The 21266-nt window shown below is 39.4% G+C and overlaps 1 protein-coding gene across 2 annotated transcripts; it reads left to right on the top strand.

The window, feature by feature from the left end:
- Positions 1-755: 755 nt before the first annotated feature.
- On the top strand, positions 756-20434 carry PLA2G15 (phospholipase A2 group XV). 2 transcript variants are annotated; one of them, XM_072117786.1, is made up of 7 exons: positions 870-1003; positions 1496-1552; positions 7947-8103; positions 8347-8465; positions 12807-12905; positions 15850-16074; positions 18092-20434. In XM_072117786.1, the coding sequence occupies exons 3-7, from the start codon at positions 8009-8011 to the stop codon at positions 18601-18603; spliced, it is 1050 nt and encodes a 349-aa protein (XP_071973887.1). In that variant the 5' UTR covers positions 870-1003; positions 1496-1552; positions 7947-8008; the 3' UTR covers positions 18604-20434. The 2 variants fall into 2 exon arrangements, with proteins under 2 accessions (XP_071973886.1, XP_071973887.1); XM_072117785.1 differs by lacking the exon at positions 1496-1552 and having other exon boundaries at positions 756-1003.
- The last annotated feature ends 832 nt before the right edge of the window (positions 20435-21266 follow it).

The raw sequence follows: 21266 nt of genomic DNA, 5'->3' as shown, positions 1-21266 counted from the left end.
ATTTAAAATCGCAACAAAACCACCATGTTTGTCACTGGCCTTAGAAGACTGATGTTGGTGGAAGATGGTGGCAGTCATGTACCAGTTTCTGCTGCAGCACCCACAACCCCCACCTACTCCTGTATCTTTGTATTTTTCATTTTGCTGCCAGAACTAAAGCACATGCACAAAATATATGAAATGGCCAATGTTCCCAGGTCCTTATCTTGTTAGCTCACTAATGTCCAATAGACTGTATTAATCAGTCACTTGCCCTCGGCCTCGGCCTCTTGGACTCACTGAGGCTTATGGCCTGTATTGTGGTTCTGTCTGACCCCCCCTGAAGCTGGACTGGCTCTGACCAGTCTCTGCCCGCTCTCAGGTGCCCTTTGCACTTTTATTCTTTACACCACGTGTTACTCCTAACTTTCATATATACTTATTATGTTGAGCTACTTGTTGGTATCTGCAAGTCTCACTGTCCCTGAAGTGGTATACCGTTAAATGCTCTGGTGTGGATGCTCCAGTTTATAAACTCGCTATAATATACAACTAATATCCGTATCACAATCATCAGCCATGTGATGAAGATATTTACATTGTCTCTACAAATGACAGATATCTGAAGACAAGCTACACAAACAACTCGTGACGACTGGCTGTTGACTTCCAGAGTCCAGCTTCTAGGAACAGGCATTACTAATCGTAGTCACGGAGGGCGTCAAATAGGAAGCAATCGGTAATCTATTGCTTCTGCCTCGGTCAAGCTTTAAATGGCAGGCGAGGGGGGGGGGGGGGGGTATTGCTGATATATAGGAGGAAGTGAACGGTCACGTTGATTTGGCTTTTATTCTCATCTTGTTGTCGTCCTTTCTCGTTGACTGACACTATGCAGATTCAGACATGTCTACCGGAGTAGGATTGTCGAGTGTCGCTGCTCTGTTTTTGCTATGGTTACAGTCTGCTTCAAGCACTCCTTCCTGTTCCAAGTATGGGTGCTCCCCAGGGCCACCTGTGGTGATCGGTAAGTGGATGGGGTGTTTATATACTTGTTTTACGTATTTATGTCACCAGCGTATGTTGGGAATTTTGAATGAGTAAACTGTTTCCAACACTGAATGATAGAATCCATGGGCTTTTCTGTAGACTGTCAGGGACTGTACCCTTTAGTGATCCCTAGAAGTATACATGTACATCTCAAAGTGTATCCTTGTGTAGGATTACCTTTCTGAGAAAGACAACAGGTTTTTTTTTTTGTTTTTTTGTTTTTTTTTGTTAACGAATTTACTTTTTAATATAGTTATATTTATACATTTTATAATGCCTTTTATTCTAGTTAACATAGGAGTGTGTTGTGGGATTACGGTTGCACCCAACAAGTGCTGTGTCAGTGGCTTATTTCCAGTCTCCCATGTGACCTGTCTGTTCCAAAAGGCAGCAGAAATGTGTTCAAGTATTGTGTAGGGGTAGAGGACACACCATGCAAAAAGTAACTTTTGCTCTTATTCCATTTCAGTTTCTATTTTCTTCTTTCTTCAACGAAAACAGTGTCAGACATTCTAAAATAGAGGAGGTACTATTCAATATATATATATATGTTATATAATTTTTTTTTTTTTTTTTTTTGTCTGCTCTTCATTTTATGGTTCTGAGTGTAATGGGTAATGGGGTTTAAGAATCCTGCCATTTCAATTTTCCCACCATAGTGTCCTGTCTCTTCTATCTGTGACCTGGTTGCTCTGAACATCTACCAACTGGATAACTTGGGTTGCTGCTCATGTTGAAAGATATGAAAGGAAAATCTTCGATTTTTAAATCCATCAACCTGGTATTTTTAACACCAGTACATGCATAGAGGATGAGTATTGTGCCATAAAGACTGGATGGGGTAGAAGAACTTTGCTTTGTCCATAAATACAGGTAGTAGTGCTGCACTGTTCCCATATATGCAGGGCAGTGCTCATCCTGTTCCTCCATGCACAAAGGTGCATGGCCCCCTCCATAATATATTATATTATGCATTTTATATTATGGCCCCCTCCATGTTTCCCAGCCACTGGCCTTTCTCCTGGTAGCATCTCTGGACACTACACTGACAGAAACCTTCTCACAGCTTGCATTGATGTGCCAAACTGAATGAGCTGCACTACCTGAGCCAATTGTGTGGGTTGCTGAGCCTTTGTAGGGAGGCTATACAGGCACGCAGAGGCCACACACAATACTGAGCCTCATTTTGTCTTGTTTTACAGACATTAATTACATCAATGTTAAATCAGCTTGTATTGTGTTTTTCCATTTTAATTGTGTGGGTGACTCCAAATCTAGGCCTCCATTGGTTAACAAATTTGATTTCCATTGCTGATTTCCTGGTGATTGTTGTCATAAAATTTAACTTTGTACAGAACAAAGTATTCAATGAGAATATTTAATTCATTCAGATTTAGGATGTCATTTGAGTGTTCCCTTTATTTTTTGAGCCGTGCATAACACAAAGTAAATCCTGTCAAAGTTTGTGTGCTTTTCCTAGAATGCATAGGCCAAATCTATAAAAATATAACTTTATAATTAATGCAAACAACCACCTTCTTGCAACAAACTGTGATAAAATGGAAAAAGTGGCACTAAGAATTAAACCTGCGTACTTGATATATGCTCTGTGTGTCTGAACGGTAGAATAGTTAAAAAATGGAAAATTCCCAGGCACAGTCTCTAATCTTAAATGGATATTTAAAGGGAACCTGTCATCAGAAATTGGTCTAATAAACTATTTCCAGTATATTGTTAACCAGCTGAACACTTTCTTGACCCTGTTTCTTTCATGGCCAGCTTGGTGGCATCATCAAGAAAATAAACTTTGAAGTCAACTGGGCTGTATAAAATCGAGGAGGCGGATTGTTTAACACTGAAGTAAAGCTCTTCTCACCTCTGACCACCCCCCTTCCCATGTGATTGGCATCATGCTGCTCAGCTGCTTAACACATACATGTAGAAGTTTATTTGGTCAATTTGTGATGACAGGTTCGCATTAATAAATGACTGTAGTAACAAAAAATATAGACCCATATAAACATATAGCTATAGGTAAATTGTAATTGTTGGGATATATATCCTGCAGCAGCAGTATATGATGTAGGCTTAACAAATGTTCTACATATAGACAAATAGAAAAACAATGAATTAAACCCATTTTAAGACCTGTATAATGCCAATATTGGCAATGAATATAAATTGATACCAGGCAGGGATATTGTAAAAAGCCGTGTTCTTGATGCATATATCAAATAAAATGAATGTAGATGGTTGTCTGGGCCCAAGTCAACTCCATTATAGTGTCTCTATTTTGTGAAATTTTCTCCAAACTGGACAATAGAATATCCTCCTCTTTGCACCGCAATGAGGTTAGTAAAGCATGTGAATAGATCAGTGCCACGGAGTAAGTCCCAATTCAGGATGCATAATGTCTGATAAAAAATATGCAGATATATAATATGGCACAACTAGTATAGTATATACTGTACGGGTGTGCGACTGTACGCGCAAATCCTTCCGACATTTACAAGTGCCTTCAGTTTGTTTGCTCCCAGTTGTCGGCACATTCACTTGCGATTTGAGTAATTTCATCCAGCAGATGTGGGAAGAGTCCGCTGATACCAGCTCATCTCTCATGGTGAGGTACTAGAATGTAGCGTTGGGATGGGAATTCCGACTCTTCTTAGTGATCATTAGGCTCAGCTCACTAAGAAGAGCCTGCTCTTCTGGCTCCTGAACGGCTCCCTAAAGGTGCAGTCGCATGGTGCATTTTGGTCGCGTTTTCATTGCGTTTTTAAACTCATTACAATAGCTGAGTAGAGGTGATATGCTTAATTACATTACTGTTAACATTTGTGTTTACAAAATGCGATGTAAACATGTTAACACATTTGAGTTTGTATTTTAACAGTGTAAACACATGTGTTAACATTGCGTTTGCATTGCATTTTGTAAACGCAAATGTTAATAGTAATTTATTTATGCAAATCACCTTACCATAGCTGTTGTAATGCATTTCAAAATGCAATGAAAACGCAACCAAAACGCACCATACTACCGCGCCCTAATGGAGAAGAGTCGCGTTGGAATGTCTCATTTTAACCTACCTTATCAAATTAAAAGGAGCGTGATTACCTTGTTAGGGGCAGGGTTAACTGACCCGTTTACCCTAAACCAGGAGCTGGCTCCTATAGTTAGCTGAAAGAGATGGATGGTTTGAACAACACCAATTCATGCACTTTTTACTAGGCCACATTGAGATCTCTTGACTATTGGGAACAATTTCCAAATTGGAAGCAATGGCTAAATAAAATGCTCATTTTCTTGTACAACCTGTAGATCTAGAGATATAATGAAAAGGAAATAAAACTGGTTTCTTAACTTTTCCTTGCATATTTGTCCATAACTTTAGTCTGCATGAAGTAATTTTCAGACATCCGGCTGCGGTTTTGAAAATGTTTGTTCACATACAAAACATAAATGTAATATATTACATTAAGTGATATTAAGCAAAACCTTCTCAGTGACTTGACTCTTAAAAGGAACCTTTAATGAGGATTTTGGCTCACAAGCTGTCACCAATGATTTCCTCCTGTATTATTTGAGATTAATATTGAATAATACATGCATATTATTAAATCTAAAGTGGTATTCTGGGAATATGCACATCTGTTCTGTTACCCTCGGCTCCAGGTGCAGTGAACTCATTAAAAATTAGGAACAGGAAACTGTGGAAACTAAAACAAACAGCCCCCTCGTGGTTATTTTATACAAGCCTATGGTTTCATTAGGTATAGCCTCCTCTCAACACCACAAATTCCTTATGTGGGTCCCCCCCCCCCCAGCAGCTCTGGGCCCCTGGAACCTGCCCAGGTATGCCTAGTGCTGGCGCCGGCCCTATAACCTACTAATGATTTGCAACTGCTATCACTGCACATTGCCCCACTGAGATGACGTCTTGCCACAACACTGGTTATACAGGATGCACTGTAATCGACTACAGCCAAACATCGTGTTGATCACATGACCTGCCCAGGTGCAGGACACGTGATGAGGACATGTGACCAGCGGACATCTCCTGTGTCTGCTCTGCATGGAGAAAATGAATGGACTGATTATAGGGCCTGAAGTGTTTTAATTCTTCATTGCAGTCAAGTGTTTTTCTTTTAATGGGAGCAAAATTTTAAATAACTAATAACACATTGGCTTATATTTTAAGGACCAATTTGTATATGAATTCTGCTTATTCCTGGAATATCCCTTTGTCTTTGAATAGCCACTTGTCTCCTTACAGGTCATATGAATACAGCTTTTCTATTCTATATTCTGGGAGATTCAGCATTAAATAGAAGGATCTGTCCTAGAAAGTAGATTGGTGTTGCTTTGTCTGACTGAATCCTCATGACATTGATTTTATGGCAAAAAGTCTAAATGACCCTTTTTTAAAGAGGATCTGTCACCTATAAAAACATCACTAGGAGCTACTTATTAAAGTAAGCCGCTCCTAGTGCTAAAACAGACCCAGCAGTATTCCACTGCTAGCGTTATCTGAAACCTTCAATAATGCTAACAAACACTGCTGCGCTGTACGCTGAAAACGTATTCATGAGGCGGCGAGTTTAGGAGCGGTGACTGACACACGGCAGTGACCGCTGGCCTGTGGAGTGGGCAGAGAGGTCCGGGGCAGAGGCAGAGCCTCGGACCGCTTCCAGTGAACATCGCAGCAGTGCTTGCTAGCGTTATCGGAAGTTTCTGATAACACTAGCAGTGTAAAACTTCGGCCTCTGTTTTGGCACTAGGAACTGCTTACGGTACTTTAAGTAGCTCCTAGTACTGTTTTTATAGGTGACAGGTCCTCTTTAAATTATTACTTTTAATATTGCTTTTAAAAAGCAAGGCTATTTAAAACATATTGTGATTTACACATAAAGCCAACCCACTGGGCTGTGTTTGCCATTAGGCACTTGAGGGCCTGTGCTTGTTTGTGGCTTTCATTCCTAGCCACATTGCTGCCGGAATATCAGGGGAGGTGGTCCAGAGGCTTTTAAGGGTGTGCCAAGAGGGCTGTCATGCATCCATCGTTAATTGCATTATAAGAGTGGTGACACAATAGGTAAGTCTATAGAAGTGGGTAAGTGTATATTGTAGTGAGGCGCAAGGGGGTCAGAGTATACGGAAATGGGAATATGTGTTAATAGTTTAGGAGTTGGATGTTATTTATGGGATTACAATTGAAGAATGTCACTAAGCTAGTTTTATACTTAAAGGAAATCTACAATTTGCTTTATGCATTAAGAACCAAATAAACCTTGAGAATTCTGTAGCTACACTGATGCAGAAACATATCTTGTTTAATCCTTGAACTGAGTGGTTGTGCTGAAAAACAATTATAAAATTATGATAATGAGGCTCTGTTGCTCTTGTGGCTGCCTATGCACTTGTTCAGAAAACGTTGTATTCACTGTGTTGTCCCTGACTGGCAGAAATAATCAATTGCTGCTGTCTGAGTCATCCACCTCAGGTTTATTAGTCCTGTCAGGGCAGTTAAGGAAGCTCCGTGAAACGCAGCAGCCAGTACGTACCCAGCTTTCCCAAGGTCCTGAATTTTATAATTGTTTTTTTGAGCAGAACCACTCAAATCAGGGATTAAACAAGATATGTTTCTGCCTCAGTGTGGCTACAGCATTCTCAAGGTATGTTTGGTTCACAATGCATAAAAACAATGGTAGATTTCCTTTATTATCCTTTGTTAGCACAGACTAACTTTTAATAATTAGCTTAATTGTGGATTATTGAAAAGTGATTAATGTGGCTGTGTCTAGGTGTGTGTGTATCTAAAATGGTGTAAGCTGTAAACACAGCCCTGGGTTGAGTTTTATTCAATATAGGAAAGTTGTGCACTGGCACCACTGTTTGCAGTAACAGTGTCCATCATTAATGTGGTACCACTTTTTACTTTGAGGCACTGTATATCTTCCTCTTTTTCTACTCTGCCACTTGTATGGTTTGTCTGGACATGGATAGTATCAATGCTTGAAGATGACTGCAATTTAAAGGGATATTACCATCTGGGCATGACATCTAATTTAATCTTCCATATGCATAAATTTCTCTAATTGGATGTTGTTAAAAAAAAAATGCACCTGTGTGAATCATTTCCCATAAATGTATTCATATGGTCCTTCGAAATCTAGATTGTGCATTCTCTCCAGCTGTGGTGGTTGGATCCAAAGACGACAAAGGGAGGAAGTTTTTGCATATAAAATGGCTGGAAATAACTGCATGTGCCACTGCCTTTCTGAAGTAAATGCTGAATCCAGGTGGTCAAGCAGGACTCAATAGGGTATGTCTGGCCAATTTAGGTTTCACGGTTTTAAGGGACCGCATAGTAACATTTATCGGGAAATTATTTTCACGCAGAATATTCCTCAACAACCTGTAGTTGTAATCCTTGCAACAACCTGTAATCCTTGCATTCTTTACTTAATCAGCCAGCAATTTTCATGCAGGATACCCTCTGTTACAAATCAAAACTGGTAGAGCAGTTCCTTGAAACAGTCCTGATCTAACCCCAACAGAGAACCTCTGGAATATATTTGGTGACAAAGTTATGGGCATGAAACCCACAACGGTCACAAAACTGTGGAAGAAACTGCAAAGAGTGGACCACAATCCCACCAGAGCAGCTTGAGAGACTAGAAAATGTAATAATAGTCTTTCTTTGTGCTACAGTCATTGCTATTCTCTTATTATGATCATCACATCATTGCAAAATAAAGGTTTTCTGTTGGTATATTTTGGTTATTTTGTAAAAACATGTTCTACAACCCCTACAAAAATCCATCAAATGTTGATCAATGGAGATTTCATTATTTCTGAAAACAATCAAGTGATCATACGTTGTTCGCTAATTTCTCAAAAAATTTCTTTTTTAATAGTACCAGGTGACTTGGGAAACCAACTGGAAGCCAAGCTGAATAAACCTTCAGTTGTACATTATATGTGCTCCAAAAAGACTGATTATTACTTCACGCTTTGGCTGAATCTGGAGCTCCTACTGCCCCTAGTAATTGACTGCTGGATAGACAACATAAGGTGGGAATTAATAATTTATAATAGTAAATTTGTTTTTTAAATTTTATTTTTATTTGTTGTATTAGCAGGAGATTCTTTATTTAAAAAAAAAAAAAGCAAAATAAGAAAAGAGAAAAATTCTCAGACCTAATTCTCAGACCTGTAGGTTCACTTAATTTGTAATGTATTGATAAATTATACTAGTAAAAGTGAATTCTTCTGTGGTCTAAACAATGATTCAAATTTTTTTTTTCCCACTCTCAGATTGGTTTATAATACAACCACCAAGACTACTGCTTCTCCAGAGGGAGTCGACATAAGGGTCCCAGGCTTTGGCCAAACATCCTCGCTGGAATTTCTTGATCCTAGCAAAAGGAGTGTTGGTAAATGACCACATATTTTACATGGTTTAACACTTCTGTATAGCTACTGTAACTTACAAATTGTATATTTGTTTGTCCACACATAGTGCCTCACTAGCAAAAATTGAGCTGTTTGAGGTTCGTTCCACTTTTTTTTTTCTTCCACATGTAATGGAAGAATTGTACATAAAAAAATCGGGGAAGGTAGTGACCACAAGAAGCTTGGGCCTCTTGATGCATCTACCTGGCTCCTGGGCAAAACTACGCTAAGACCGACCAGGCATCATATTTCGTAAAAATTAAGCTGGCATGGACTGGATACTAGGGTAGAAAGTGTTACATTTTCCCCAGGGAGACTGCCACCTAACACTAACTAACGGATATGGAGCAGGTATTTTATAAATTTAATGAGCCCAGTAAGGGAAGGTAAGTCTCTCCCTCCTGATCTCAGTCCAATGAGGGATTTTTTTCTTTTTGTTTTTGCCCTTTTAACACCTCTAAGGGTCCTGCTAAGAAAAGGGGTTTTTGGGACACTCATTTTGGCTCCCTGGCTCTGTCCCTTCAGGCTCCTTAAAGAACCATAGGCTACGTCTGACTTTCACTACAAGTTGGGCAGCTGTATCAGCCTGAGGATGGATGCAAGTCGAATGTTCTGAGATCTGGCCGTCGCTTCAGAAATTGCCTCCTTGTTCAATCCCGGAAGTAACGGAAGACACAGGTTGAGTGTTTCTAAATGTGGAGTAACTCATTCTTACGGTCATCTTGTCATGGAAAGGGTGGTTTAAACTCTACCGGTTGGGTCTTCCAAATCTAAGAAATGTAAGGGCTCTAGTGCAGGTTTTACAGGTTTGTGCTTCGGCTCAAGATGGGATTATTTTCTCCTGATGTTCTATTGTAATACTAGTAATCTGACACTTAAGGCTTTATGAGGTGTCATAAGGGGTCCTTTCATAAACCTGAATAAACATTTAGAAGGTTCTAAATATATGTTGCATCTGCAACCTTAAACTACCTTCTCTTACAGGAAAAACCTATGTAAATTAGGCCTTTCTAAAAGTACTAAATGGACAAAGAATCTCCTTTTGATTGAGGAGCTACACGCTTTAATAAAGGATGAAGTTCAGCCCTCTATTGATTTTTGTCCTATGGAACTACTACACATAAGACTTAGAACTTCAGAGAAACTGTCACTCTTATCGAGACTCAAATACTACTTGGACACTATATTAAGAGTCAACAATTGCTTTTCAAACAGAATACAGGCGGTCCCCTACTTAAGAACACCTGACTTACAGATGACCCCTAGTTACAAACAGACCTCTGGATGTTGGCATTTTACTGTACCTTGGACTACAATAAACAACTGTAACAGTTATCAGGTGTCTACAATGAAGCTTTATTGTTAATCCTGGTTCTAATGACAATCCAACATTTTTAAAATCCAATTGTCAGAGACCAAAAAAATTTGGCCGGGGTTACAATGATAAAGTATACAGTTTCGACTTGCATACAAAACTTAAGAACAAACCTACAGACCATATCTTGTATGTAACCCTGTATATAGTTGAACCATAGTCCAAACAGTATGAAATCTAGTAAGAAAATAGCTTGCTGCTCTAAACAAATCTCTAAAATAAATGTTTCTTTAAGAGTGAAAATATCTTGAAAAAAGGGTGTCCATCTCTAAAGAATTTAAGAAAAATCTGCTGTGCGGGCAGATAATATCGAAAGAACAGAAGCATTCAAAAAGGGTAAAAAAATTATGAAATCTTTTATTGAATAAATTACACAATTTTTAAAACTGTGAACCCACATCACCAATAAACTAATTCCCACATAATGCTTACTGTCCTGGTACTCCAGCTCCCCCTGCTGGCCAAAGTCAAATATAACATGATAAATCAAGATGTATATGGTAAGCTAAAGCTTATGGACCATCAAGGTTCAGCAATTATATCACATGATGATAATAATGAAATTGAGGATCTGACTGACCCACCAGCGTGCCGGGGTAAGCACCGGTGGGCCCCGACATGCTGGCTTCGCCTCCTCGTTGTGCCGCCTCCGCCTCCTTTTTTGTTCTGGGACTTCAACTGTGCCCGATGCAATGATGATGCCTCTGCATCATTGCATCGGGCACAGTTGAAGTCCCCGAACAAAAAAGCTAGGAGCTCTTCACATTGTGCCTCTCTATTGCTATGTACAGCAGGTCGGCAGGCGCAATATGATAACGTCATCTTCTTCTGGCCTTGTGTACACGGGATGAGGAGCCGCTGGAGAACCTGGAAAGGTGAGGTATGTGTTGGTTGTTTTTTTACAAAGAGGAGGGGGAGGGGCACAAAAAGATGGGGATTGGGCAAACAAAATGGGGGGGGGGGGCACAATGAGAGTTCAAGTTGAGAGTGGGTCAGAAAAAGAGGGGGATGAGAGAGGGAAATACCAGGGACCCCACAATAAGAGTGCAAGGGGACAATATTAAGAGGTGGGTGGTGAGAGGGGCCATAAATAAGGGGTGAGAAAGGTGGTACAGAATTTCAGGGCAGCCCACAATGAGAGTGGGAGATACCAGTGGGGCCACAATAAGAAGAGGAGATACAAGTGGATAACTTTAAGATGAGGGGGGTGAAAGGCAGTAAAGAAGATAAATAAATTTAAAAAAAAACTGGACAACCTATTGACTTGAGTGTCAGATCATTTCCCTAATATGCATCCCCTGCCCCCCAGTATATAGCCAGAAACCCTATCGCTACAAAGGGGAGCAATTCTGGGGGCATTTTATGGGGGAGGACTGCTTAGGGCATTTCATTGGGGGAGGCCACTGCGGACATATTATTAGTGGGGGGGAGGCCGCTGCTGGACGTTATACGCCGCTAAAGAAAAGTGGGCTGCTGCAGGAAAGGGGGCATTATATGGGTTGGGTTTAGATATGTTTGCGGGGCACACAATTTTATTTTCCATGGATCGTGGTAAGGGAGTTCCCTGGCCCAGTCACTGGTAAAAAAAAAAATTTTAGGTGCAGCCTGTCCCCAGATAAAAAAGTTGGGGAACACTGCCATGTGGAAAAATGGTATGGATCCTGTTTCTTAACCAGATAACCCTAACATTTGGATTTTTGTGGGGGGAGGCACAGCAGATCTGACAAGTATGTGTAATAGAGCTGTGTATGTTATGCCTGTGGAGCTGAGAATGTCAGATCTTCCTGTGTCAGATACTAGTGAATGTTCAAAGGTTAAATGAAAGTGTATATAAACCTGTACCCTGATAATCTAACCGCATTGTCAGCACACAGAACTGATTATAATGTCTGCTTAGAAAGTTCCCTCCCACACTGACCACCACTGAGTAATAGGAGCTAAAACTGCAACAAAACTGGGTTAAATCTTAAGTAAGGGGCTTAAATAATGATATTTATTGTGTAAACCTCACTAGGTGGTTGGAATTTGAGAATTTATTATAGCAAATAATAAAAAAAAGTGTCAAAAAGTGATCCTGGAAACATTGATTAGAAAATATTTTGTATCTGGACTTTTCCAAGGTTCTTGATACCAGTGCCAGATAACAGGTTGGTATACAAAATGAGACTGGGGGAAAATTCTGTATATTTTGGGTTAGCAAATGGCTTGGTGAAAACAGGCGTATTTGCATATTGTCAGATTGCGTTGAAATTACCAGTTGGGAGCCTATTGGAGCCTATTTTTTTTTTTTTTTTTTTTTTTTTTAATGACCTCATAGAGGTTTTTACTCGGTAGATTTTCTATACTGGCAGATGATGCTAATACTTGTATTACAACAAGACTGGAGGTCTGTGCTGGCAAATGAGGTTTAATGTGGTTATACACTGGGGTTGAGGAAATGTAAATTATAATTATGTTTTGGAAGGTAAATTTTTGGTTAAACTAGTGGAGAAAAAGACGTTGGGGGTATTGGGGAAAGGGAACTCTGTTTTTGCTTTCTCAAGAGAGGAATAGATTCTCATGATATGGATATAGTTTTGCCCTTGTACAAATCACTGGTCAGACAGCAAGTGGAATATTGTGTACAGGACATGGTAGAACTGGAACGGCAACCAAGATTATTAGGGGATAAAAAAAAAACTAGAATACGATTATATAAACTTGTAATTATTCAGCTTAGAAAAAAGATGAGCATTCGGAAACCAATAACATGGTAGTGTGTGATCCAGGGAGTTACTCTGTTGACCCAGGATATGGTTGTCAGAATATTTGTATTATATATTCATTATTATAGTATTCAGTATTATATAATTTCAATATATTGAAATTATATTGCGTTAATCTAGAAGGTTTGACTTACTGGAAAGACTATTACACAAAATTTAAACTAATATATATTTTTTTGCAGGAACTTATTTCTATACTCTTGTACAGAATATGGTTGGCTGGGGGTACATGCGTGATGCAGATATCAGAGGAGCACCATATGATTGGCGCAAAGCCCCTAGTAAGTATTCCATCTGTTAACGAAGTATTGATTATTAAAATATTATAATAAAAAAACAACAAGCCTTTTCTATGGCAGTATTCCCCTGCTTGATTTTCACAGCAGATTTCCCTCAACTGTGTTCATATTTCTAAGGTCTGGTTAAGCAGAAAATAAACACCTAAAGTACAGTGAAAAACTATTTAGTCCCAGTTGTGAAAGTTTTCACACTTAAATAGTTGAGGGCTGTGATTGACATCATAGGTACATCAATAACTATGAGAGGCAAAATGTGAAAATAAATCCAGAAAATCACATTGTCTGCTTGATTTGTTTTTCAAAAAATGTATTTGAAAATGATGGGGAAAAGGCATTTGGTCAGCTACAAAGGAGCAAGATTTCTGGCTCTCACAAACCTGAAACTTCTTTAACTTCTTTAACCGCTCACTGACTAAAGTGGTCACAGGTCCGGAGTCGCATCACTGCAGTTTCTACTGCTCCTGTACTAGCCGCACAAGCAGGAACGGGTCACCGGGTGTCAGACCCCTAGGGAGATTGGCTGCTCCTCCCAGCATCGCTCTGAAGTAGCGCAGAGACGGGACTGCAGTCATTTGACCTATTGACAAAATAGGGAATTCATTAATATTCATTTTGAACATTTTTTTGAACTTTTAACCCCGAATAAAAAATAATTTTATTTTTTTGACACAGAGCCAGTTAAAACTTAAGGTAGCCCTCAAACCCCCGCTTACGAAAATTCACAAAAAATACCCAGTCACTAGAGTCTTTTCAGGCTGCGTCAATAAGGGGTTAAGAGGCTCCTCTGTTCTCCACTCATTACCTGTACTCATGGCATCCATTTGTACTTGTTATCAGTACAGCTTAATTGTCAGTAACTTCATACAGTCACACTCCAAACTCCACTACACCACACTGTGTTGCTGGTATGTTGGACCTTGTGAAGACTTACAGAAAACATCTGTCATTGCGATTGATATTCTTTTTTTTTTTCTTTTTTTTTTTTTTGTTTCCAATAAATACCATAATTTGCAAATATAGCCTTTAAAAATGTGATTTTCTGGTTTTGTTTTCTCATTTTGCCTGAAAGTTAAAATCTACCCATGATTTCAATTAGTGGCTGAATATAACAGGCTATATATTGTTTTTTCCACTTCCCATTAAAAGAGATGGAATATAAAATACCATCACTAGGAAGTACAATTGGTTACACAAAAAATAAGCCTGGTACCCGAGGCTACATTCACACGTGGCATTTTGGCTACCTTTGGAAATCCAAAGGCTCCACTCGTGATAACTTGTTGGAAACACAATGTTACCAAAATATGTTAACTAAACGCAAAGTAAATGCAATCTTGCCTCAATGTGCTATCACAGGTGGAGCCTTTGGATTGTTTCAAAACGCAACCAAAATGATACATGTGAACACGGCCCCAGGGACCCCTGAAAACTATTCTGCTCCTTCCCTTCCATACCTCATTTTGTGTGTGAGTACGTTAACTGAATAAAAGTGGAAAGAACTGCACAATATATTCCTAGATGCATTTTCTGCGTAAGAGATCTGAATGTGCACATGGTCCCTTAAGTTGATTTAAAAAATTTTCTTTAAAACTTGATACAATGCTGTTTTGTGATCTTATTAGTGTCGTAATAAAACAAAAGGACACTTCTAAAATTACGCCAACACAAATCTGAGATGCCCAAATTAGTTACTATCAGTTTTAAAACCGAACATTATGAAGTTTGAAAATGGCTGGCTGATTTCCTTCAGTGCTGTAGAGCCTTTAGATTAACCCAAATTCAGCCTAGTTCTCAATGGATCCAAAGCCCTCAACATGGATTCTCCCACTAGCAGCACCCGCTTGACCTTGCCTGTCTTCCCATTCCCTTCTTGGAACAGACAGTGCTTCCTTCCCAGTAGCTAGAGACCATGTCTTGCATTGCTACGCATATCCAGCTCATCTGCCAGCTTGGCAAATTTATTGGGGTGCACAAGATCAGGACTAGACTCCCTGCAACTCTTTCCCCCTAGCCTGCCTTTTACATCTTTCCCAACTAGCTGCCCCTTTAACTCTGCACCGCCATCTTCCCCAGTGTGCTTTTGCTCAGGCAGCAAAATCTGGATCTAAATGGGCAAGTTTCAAGGCTGCAGGCAATTGACTATATGGAGCAGGCTTCAAGATGAGCAATTTTTACACATGCGACAAACTAGTATGCCTCCTTGAACATTTTGCTCAAGGAAAGCGTACATGGCTCAGGATGTCTACTGCGTTGCATCTTATGGCAGTTAGAATAAATGCTGAGACCCAAAGATCTAATTGAGCGACTTTAATAGCAGACAGAGTATGCTTGTTTCCTAGGGAGCTGTTGCTATGTTTTTAGGTTAAAAATATACCACAGTCCCTGTTCCTGGAAATGTGGTTAACAAATATTAGAAGTTAACGAGAGTCCCTGGGCTTGCATCTGAGTACTGTATATACTTGTGTTTAAGCAGAGTTTTTCAGCACAAAGTGCTGAAAAACCTCACCTCGGCTTGTACACAAGTCAATTGAAAAAAAAAATTATATACTCTCCCCCGATGCTCGGCGCGTCTCCTCTTCGTTCTTCTGTACAGCAGGCAGGGACGCGGCCATGTTAACTTCCTGGCCGGCGCATTCAGCCGCTGATGACGTCATAGTATGTGGTGGCCAGGGCCGCCTGAGGGTGAGTTTTTTTTTTTTTTTTTTTTTTAAGTGGGCTTGCTGTATACTACAGGGGGTTAGGCGTATACTACATTTTAAAAGGGTGGGAAATGCATTGGTCAAAGCCTCCCCTCCCCCCAGTATATACTGGGGGGGGGGGGGGCTTTGAACAATGCATTTCCCACCCTCAACTAATACGCACATCTATAGGTTTTCCCAATGATTATCATGCTTGATTTTGATGATAGATTTCCTTTTTTGTCTAGATGAGAACACAGAGTATTTTGAAGCCTTACAGAAGCTCATAGAAACTATGTATGAGGAGTACAGGAGTCCAGTGGTGCTCATAGCTCACAGTATGGGAAATCTGTACACCCTTTATTTTCTCAATCACCAAAGGCAGGACTGGAAAGACAAGTATATCCATTCTTTTGTGGCTCTCGGTGCTCCTTGGGGAGGAGTGGCAAAAACTCTTCGAGTACTTGCTTCAGGTTGGTATGTGAATATGTATAACAAATACATAATACATAATGACCTTATGCATAAGTAGCATAAACCTGGGTCTTCCTGGCTTTTAAACAGGATTGTCTCTTGGCACCAAGGGAAAAAAGTAATGTGAGATTGTAGCATATTTTTGTAATCGCACGATTACTGTTGGGCAAACCTTGGCCAATGTCACGTGTTGGCAGAGCAGAGACCCTATGACACGATAACTAATACTAATAGACAATGGAAATTGTGTATTTGGTCTCATTCTAAAAAACAAATTTTAAAATAATGCTAATAATCCTTTAGGGATTTACAGCTTTACATGCTGCAAGATGCAACCCCTTTTCTCCTCCCTCTGCTACTGTGAAAATACAGCAGGCAAATGGAGGGGAGAAGTGCCAAGGGAGCAGGAGGATTGGGGGGGGGGGATGAGACGGTGTAACAGAATGTGAAGTGACATGGCTCCCAATGAGTTAATTTTAAAAGAAAGGAGGCTATGGATCACGAATATAAGAAGACTGTATCTATGAGTTGGGCTGCATTCACAAGGCCCCCATATGCTGGCAATGGGTGAACGGGTCCATATGGTGCAGACATGTCCTAGACATGTCATATCACCACACGGTCGTGTGAATGCAGCCTATGTCCCTGGTTTATAATGCTTTATTTTGATTGTATTTTTATCAGTAGGTTGCATTTCAAACTATGATTTAACTGCCATTTCTGTGGCTCGCACAATCCATGAAGCATTCTTAAAGGAGATCTTCTATCAGTATTGAGGATAATAAACCATGGGAACTTACTCATAGATCCATGCCCATTGACTGTGGTCATTCTCCTCAACATTTTTAAAATTGTGCTAATGAGCCACAAATGCTCATGCTATTACTTTAACTGTGTCTCAGACCTGCTGCTGCAGAGGCTTCTGTAACATGCCGTAGGCAAAGCGCCAGATGATGGCAAAATCCCCCAAAAAATTTTGTACAGGAGGTTTTCATTTTTGTAAATGTATGAAAACATAAAACCTATACAAATTTGGTATCCCCGTAATCCTACCGACCCAAAGAATAAAGTAGACATGTCATATGGGGCATACAGTAAAATCTGTGAAATCCAATCACAAGAAAATGGCACAAATGCGTTTTTTTTACCAATTTCACTGCATTTGGAATTTGTTTCCCTGTACAAGGCATGGAATATTAAAAAAACAAAATACTATGAGCAATGTGGATTTTGCCCATTGAACTAAATTAGGCTCTTCGGGTAAAATTACCGCTCTGATCTATACTCGAGTATAAGCCTAGTTTTTCAGCACAAAAAAATGTGCCGAAACCCCATTTATACTTGAGTAAAAAAAATCTAGGTTTTACCAGGTTTTTGTGGTAAAATTAGGGGCCTCAGCTTATACTCGAGTATATACAGGTAATCCTTAGCTGTGAAAAAGTTTACATTGTTGAACTCCATATCATTAACCTATGAAAATCCTGCATGGACATTGGTGGTGTCTGGAACTCCCTTATAAATCCCTTATAATATTTATTTATTCCTACAGTTTTTGGTTTTGAATATTTTTCTTCCACCCAATGAATAGACGTACCAAATTTATTTATTTTATTGTATTTTAATAGTATAAACTTTTGTGTGTATGACCTGTCAATCACTTCAGATCACATTTCAGATATTATTCCAATTGATGTGTACAATTTCGGCTACCCTGGGATCCGACTGTAAATCAGAAATCTAGGGTTTGGCAAGACAGGCTGTTCTCCTGTCTGACACTCTGTTGAGCTCATATTGGCATGGCCCCCCCCCCCTTACCCCCTTGCATTACACTCACTCCTGGCAAACATCAGCGTGTAAATCTACCAGCTACAGGCAGATGAGGTCTTTATCTAGGGGAGGAAGGCAGAGCTGACAGTCTTTTATGGCTGATGTAGCAGGGCTGACAATGTCTGATCTCTAAGCTGTGTCATCACAATATAAACCACTTTGTAATATTTTTTTTTTCCTCTAATTTAGGTGACAATAATAGAATTCCAGTAATAAGCTCCTTGCGGATCCGGGACCAGCAGCGCTCAGCTGTCTCCACTAGTTGGCTACTACCATACAATAACACATGGTCAACTGAAAAAGTTTTTGTAACTACACCGAATGCCAACTACACACTGAAGGACTATCCGAACTTTTATAGAGACATCGGCTTTAAGGAGGGATGGATCATGAGAAAAGAAACTGAAAGTCTTATATCTTCTCTTACTCCTCCTGGGGTTACTGTACATTGCCTTTATGGAACGGAGGTTGATACTCCTGATTCATTTCAATATGATTCTTTCCCGGATAAGGACCCGAACATCATTTATGGGCCTGGAGATGGAACAGTGAACATAGAAAGTGCCTTACAATGTCGTAAATGGATAGGCCTTCAGAAACAGGCAGTATATCTGGTAGAGTTGCCTGGTAATGAACATATTGCCATGTTGTCCAATGTTACCACTATTTCCTACATCAAGAAGGTCCTTCTAGGTGTATAACTTGTATCTAAGGTGTTATGTGCAGTGGAGTAGTGCAGTAGGTTTTGTAGTTGTAATTCTGCTTTTCAAGTGACAGAATTTCTATGCAGTGCAATGTTTTATCAAGATCATGCATTAGCTGGAAGATGGTTTCACAGGTTAATACAATTTTCTACTCATGGAGGCAGTTTTGTCAATCGGTGTGAGATGGAAATCGGTCTTATTTGCCTCTAAAGAAAAGAAATGGACCATATTTGTAAGGGTGTTAGACTGTTTTGGGGCACTTCAATAATATGTTGCACATCCCCTTTTTCACCCAAAAGTTGTGCAAATAGTTTAGTCTGATAAATCTTCTCCAGTGTGCATTACTCAGGCTTTATTTGTATTTCATTCTTCTGTTCAGCAAGCCACACTTGTAATATTTGAACAAAATTTCACAATTCTACTATTGTATGAATATAAAAAAGTGTTTTAACGACGGTCACCTTTTGAACAAAAACTTTCAGGTAATTGAAAATGTATTTTTAATGTTTTTATATATCCATCAAATTAGATTTCTGATCACAATGCAGCACAGAAAAAAATCGTGTCATATAGAAACAAATGAAGGCGTTTACAAAATGTATGTTGGATCTTTGACTCTGTACCTCTGATATTATTGTTAAATTATGTAAATTGAGTGTGTATTTGAGATATTTGCACAAGAGTATTTATCCCTAAAGGGGATGAATAGTCATCAGATAGTGGCCTAATAAGGTGCTTTACAACAAACATTAGGATCCTGACTCAGTGGTGGCACCATCCAGAAAATCCTTTTTGAACAAATGTAAAATGATTGCATAACGTCATGGATGCGTCCTGAAGTCAAGAACTTTCCACCTCAGAATGCCTCCTACTCTGTGATTGATATCATGCATCAGATTTCAGGAAATGCAGTACCATCAATGACAATAATAATTCTGAGGTAGCTTGACTTCAGACTTAAATTCTCTGAAGTGAGATGCAACTTGGTTGTATAAATGCAAAGTTAAATTGTTTTGGATAATGTCATCACACTGGATGATGAAAGAAACATCTTGAAGCTGTTCAGCTGCTTGACAACATACTAGTAGTGTTTTATTAGGTCAGTTTCTGCTGGCCGGTTCCCTTTTAAAGAAAATTTTACCAGCAAAACTACAAACCAGGACACTGACTGTGGCAATATTCCTATATGTTTTGCATGACCTCCTTCCTTCTAAACTTAAGGTTAACAAATAATTTCAGTGCCTGGGTATGAGTAGGGTTTATCATTCTTGATTTTGATGGTAGAAATATTATGTGTTGTCTTTAAGGATTTTTGAGAACACGCATGCAGATAGGCCGTTCTTCTCTAGCAAGAGAATGAGATCTGCAATGTCTGACTCCTGTGTTAAAAATGTGGTCATAAGTCGAGCTTAAACTACAATGTAAACTACCATGTTGGCCATGATACATGTGAGGTTAAATGTCCAAAAAAAAAACATTTTGCAGTAATACTTTTTCATTCCTGACTCCAAAAAAGCTTATACTGCCAAATTTATATGCATGTAATAATTTTATTTTTAATGTGTTTTTTTTTTGTTTTTTTTTCTAAACAGGATTGCCTCAAAATTGTAATAAATGTTTAAAACCTGTTTTGTTGTAATCTTGATAGCATAACACATTTTTTTCTTTTTTCCCTTGATGGTGGGGGAGGATTGCAAAATTATTCCTACCTAGCATTCTTATTCCTTAACTCCGAAATCCATAAATACTTAATAAAATTTTCTTTTAGTGTAAAGAAAATAAGTGATTTATCCCAACGGTTTTCAGTTATTTTAACCCCTTAAGGACATATATTATATTTAAAAGAAAAAAAAAAACCAAAGCCCTAAGTGTCTCTTCCTTTGTGTGAAAAATGTGGTGAAAGCTTTCCTTTAAAGTGTTAAATAAACACTTAAACACATACAGCAATTTATGGGATTCATCGTGATCAGTCAGGCTTCATGCATAACCAATCTACGGCAATTAGCCTACACTATATCTCAATCGAAGCCAGATAATGTGGGGAGCTGGGCAGTGCTCTCGCTCGACACTGCAAAGGCTTTCGATAGCGTATTTAGCGTACTAGGTCTCAATTTTGGGAGATACCATAGCCCTAGGCCAATGGCAACCTTTCATCTTGACTAGGGGAACAAGGCATATTGTCGCCACTGCTGTTTGCCCTGGCAATAGAGTCTGGCGCAAATGCTAAGGGATAGCCACTGGATCCTTAAATACAATCTACATACAGAAAGTCCTGATGCTGTTCTTAGTTGACATCCTTGGAGAACGCCAGGTGGACTCTGAATAAATTGGAACATTGGATATGTTTTTTTTTTTTATACCCTCTATTTTTTGTGATGTAACAAATATGTTTACTCGTAATATCTAATTTGCCTAAGGGTAAGTGGCATCAGTGGGCTCCTGCTGACGCCACCTCCACACTGTTGTGCCACTCTGTGACCTACCATGTTGCCGCCACCTCCACACCTCTGACCTCAATGTGGCCTCCTGCTGCTGCTTCCGCCACTTCCACACTATCATTGTGCCACTCCCCGCCTACAATGTTTCCGCCACCTCCGTAATTTGTCATTGCTGCTGCCAAATGACCGCTGACTCCCTGGAACACCCTGGAACGTCATGCT

This window comes from Engystomops pustulosus, chromosome 7 (genome assembly GCF_040894005.1).
Source record: "Engystomops pustulosus chromosome 7, aEngPut4.maternal, whole genome shotgun sequence".
NCBI classification, from domain to species: Eukaryota; Metazoa; Chordata; class Amphibia; order Anura; family Leptodactylidae; genus Engystomops; species Engystomops pustulosus.
This window is presented reverse-complemented; position numbering and strand designations above follow the sequence as displayed.